The sequence below is a fragment of the Rutidosis leptorrhynchoides genome, chromosome 1 (assembly GCF_046630445.1).
Source record: "Rutidosis leptorrhynchoides isolate AG116_Rl617_1_P2 chromosome 1, CSIRO_AGI_Rlap_v1, whole genome shotgun sequence".
NCBI classification, from domain to species: Eukaryota; Viridiplantae; Streptophyta; class Magnoliopsida; order Asterales; family Asteraceae; genus Rutidosis; species Rutidosis leptorrhynchoides.
This window is the reverse complement of record NC_092333.1, coordinates 520,296,107-520,300,312: the sequence shown is the minus strand read 5'-3', so window position 1 is coordinate 520,300,312 and position 4,206 is coordinate 520,296,107. Positions and strand designations below refer to the sequence as shown.

Genomic DNA, 4,206 nt, shown 5'->3' with positions numbered 1-4,206 from the left:
AATTGTTAGTGTTAGTCACATACATGTGTTTTAACTGTATACATGTGTGATTCAGTTATAGATCTGAATATATTTGAATAATTTTTAGCAGTTTTGGTTAATCCCAAAATCAGCAATCAATCAGAGACACATAAAGACATTCAATAATTCCTTTTAGATGAAGGTAACAAAACCAACGGTTCTAATTTATAATTAATACTCCATATTAACTACTTATTTAAATCTACCTAAACTACATTAGAAATTACTAAAGCTCTTTCTTCAAAAGAAAGATGATATCATCATTATGAAGTTAGAAAGGAAAGTGCAATCATCTACAAGTTTTTTTCTATTTTCTATATTATAAAAATAACATAAGCAGATACGAGTCAATAAAATCATGTCAAACAAAATCGTTGCAATGACGATAAGCTGGTACTGAAGACTCTGCTTCTCATCAAACATCTAAATTTTGATGCTGCATCAACTTTCTTTGCAACCAATTTTCAGTTGTAATAACTTGCATGCTAAACAGATTTACTAATCAACAGCAAAACATAAAATTTTGAGTTATAGATCGGTGATTCACTTGAGGTCAACTTCTCCACATTGGCTAATACAGGAGGCTCAAACTTCATCATCTTCATCTAAAAGCAGACAATCTTGTATCCTCTCCCTGAAAAGATTGTTGATATCTTGAAATTAACTAATTATACCATAAACATCTACTTGGAACACGCTTCTTACAAGTGTGATTTGAGAACTAAAACATTCATAAAAAAATTGAATCGTTACTCAAGAAGTGTAAAGCGCCTCCAGAATAGGGCTACTAAGCCCTTGTTTTACCATCAAACTGACCATTTCATGATGTGAGATGATAATGCAAAATCCAGCATGAGTCCCACGTTTAATTTTTGTTCTGTAATGTATCTATTCACAACTACATTATTTATATACGTGGCCTAACATTGGAATGATATAACTAGTGTAACTTTAGACCCTGTGCTTAGGATTTGACCTGGTTTGACTGGTTATCCAACCTGCTCTCCTTCCTAATCCTATTTTGCAACCTCTACTTAGTTTATAATAATCTAAATGTATCATTGCTGCTATGTAAAAAGTCCAGAACTTACAGAAACAATTATATGTTTCTGTCATTAAAGCAGAATTGTACGTAAGGGTGAAGTTACCACATGGGTCTCACCTTATCCAGTTTTGGTTCCCCTTTTTCGCTCGGGCAATGATAGATTCTGGTAAGAAAGAATAGAATTTGTCTATCGACGACATTTCATTTGGAATTATCTGATATTGGCAACTAGAACAGCATGCAGACCCAAAAAGATCAGACCTTGGTTCAGTATTATTACTATGGCTCATAGGGCTGTTGCAAATTGGACAAAATGAATCTGGGGGGAGAGATTCGATAGGCTTTAAACTAAACTTCTTTTGACGCTTTTGAAACGCCAGGTCGTCATCATCTACATTTGCTTCTGGTATCCTATTAAATGGAAAAGGAGTAAGCTTCCCAGCTGTCCTCACAATTGTGCACTCTCGAGCAGGATTTTCTTCCTGAAATGGAAATATAAACAAAGTATATCTTGTACATTAATTTAAAGTTAACACAAAATCATTTAAAAAAAAATAAAAAATTAATAGAGTACATGGTAAATTGCTCTTTACCTGCAAGGTTTTCATGAATGATGAGATAAGACCATTAATGCCGGAATGAAAATCATTGAAAACCTCCACAATCTTCAAACTGCTATGTTAATAAGACATTAGTTTCATAAATCCAAATTTAAATTTTATATGGTTGAGCTATTAATAATGCACAAACTTATCAAGATTGCAAAGGATCTTGAGCTCCTGCAATGGACAGTCACGTAGGGGAAGCACCACAGGGACATCCCACCTTGCATCAGCATATTGTATATCTGCTGCTAATGAGTATCCTTGGCCCTTGATTTAAAAAAAAAAAAAAAAAAAAAAAAAACGATATGGTAACAAATTAATTTAGATTTAAGTTATAGTGTGCAATTATTAAGTTAGAAATTGAGCACCTTAACTGTTGCAGCAAGTACATGGCAAGCTATCCTTGATGTGCATGAGCCTAACATAAGTTTGGTGTAACCATTCTCAATAGCAATCTACATAGTAGATAGTAGATACAATTATACAAATGTAAAATATAAAATGTATGCAAACTAAATTGTCAATAACGAGATATTTGTTGAAAAAACAAACCTTTTGCAAGGATAGCATGCATAGATGAGCCACAAGATCTTCTTTACCAGTGACATCACTTACAGTGTTCAATAAATTCTTTAACAATTCTTCTCCATCACTCGTATTTGTTGAGTAGATGCTTCTGATAGGAGCCACGTGTAACTGTTTTGTTGGTAGTGGTAAACTCGACACAATTTGTTTAATGCCTTCAACTGTTTCCTCCAATACAACAGAATTTATGGGATGTACGTCACTCTCATCAATGAAAGCAACTCCAACACCAAACACTGGTAAACATCTGTCTCTATTTGCAGTTGCATCGAAATTTTTCTGGGCTTTAAGTTGCATCTCAGATATAAACTGAAGAGTTACCCTGCAAAATAATTGTTCTCTCTGAGAAACACATCGAGGACAAAAATGATATTTTTATCTCTCTACAAACCAAGCAAGCAAATGTTGAGTAATACGAGGAGAGGTTTCATATCTTGAGGTTCTTTTGCTTACCGTAGCACAAAAACTCAGTATATATGGATGAATATAGCTTAACGAATTTTAATTACTATAAAAGCTTTATGTTCGTTTTATAATTTGTGGTTGTGCTTTTATGTTACTCTAACTGCAACAGATATTAAATCCTTTTGCAGGGATTCAAAATCGAGACCAGAGTCTAACAGAACAGAAGCAGACTGTAGTGCATTATGAGCACAGATGCTTGAGTTGAAGTCACTCGATGCCAATGTAGTTAAATAAACACCTTATTCACACCAAATAATGATGTAACCAGTAACTCGATACAACTAAGATGCATAGGCCACAAGCCCACAACGTACAACTCCTAAGACACGGTTGTGATCGGGTCGTGGTTTTGTTCCCAGTAATTGATTGCCTAAACCACCTACTCCACCCCAAGGTCTGTTTTAGCAAATCATACCAAGGCCTCATTATATTCAAGTATGATATGGATAGCTAGCTTGAGTGGTTTACTTTGTTAAAGCATTTATGATTTGTAACCTTCAACTTATGAATTATGATGTCATTCTTTCAGAAGCCAACAACTGATATGTGACTTTAGGGCATTATAGGATTGCACTTCAAATAACATGAAGATATACAAAATAGTGTATATATAGAAAAAATGAGTTATTAACTCTTACTTCAGAAGCCAGCAACTGATATGTTATATTGATTTTGTGTTTAGTAGAAAAATAAATAAATAAATACCTAGAGGAAGGGCCACCGGAGAATGCAACAAGAACTTTATCAGTTGGTGAAATCATGGCATTAGAAGTGACTGCAAGTTTGAATTTTCCGTAAAGGTTACTCCTGAAACAATCGGAGCAGAATCTTCCGCCACCGTCTCCGCCGGTGAACACTGTGGCTTCGGTTGCTTTGCATTTTAGACAAACCGTCGTATTCGTCTGGTGGCGCGGGTGATTGCCACCGTAGCTGCTATCGTCAACGGTTGACTTGGATGATTTAAGGTCTACATCGGTGGTGGTGGTGTATTTATAACAACCGGATTCACATCCTCCGCCGTTGCAAGCCATTTACTGATCTGATTTTATTTCTCTACGAGGGTTTTAGGGTTTTGGACTTGTTTGGTAGTTATAAAAGAGGGAATATGAGCAGTGATGAGCGCTTTTCAGGCTTTCATTTTTTCCCACGAGAACAAACTAAAATAAATAATAAATAAATGGCTTTTTTTCCTCAGTTGGTCCCTCTATTATATCACAAATCGCTAGTTTGGTCACTCGATTTTTAATTTGGCAATCAGTGTCCCTGAATTATTTTAATTTTGCAATTGGAGTCCCTCCGTCAAATTTCTGTTAAAAATGTCTGTTAACCCTGTCACGTGCAATGCATGTGAAGGTAAAATCGTCTTTTTACTAAAAACAAGGGACCAACGGCGTAAAAATATCTTAACTAAAAATGAGGGACCACTGGCGCAAAAAAACTTATAATGTTTATATTTTTATTTTATAAATTTATATAAACAGTAAT

General features: G+C 34.8%; 1 protein-coding gene across 1 annotated transcript; it reads right to left on the bottom strand.

The window, feature by feature from the left end:
* Positions 1-282: 282 nt before the first annotated feature.
* On the bottom strand, positions 283-3,840 carry LOC139876978 (cytoplasmic tRNA 2-thiolation protein 2). Its single transcript, XM_071864385.1, has 7 exons — positions 3,427-3,840; positions 2,224-2,578; positions 2,040-2,126; positions 1,817-1,938; positions 1,660-1,738; positions 1,184-1,548; positions 283-655 (listed from the first exon to the last, which is right to left on the bottom strand). Exons 1-7 carry the CDS (start codon positions 3,750-3,752, stop codon positions 607-609), a joined length of 1,383 nt encoding a protein of 460 aa, XP_071720486.1. The 5' UTR covers positions 3,753-3,840; the 3' UTR covers positions 283-606.
* Between the last annotated feature and the right edge of the window lie 366 nt (positions 3,841-4,206).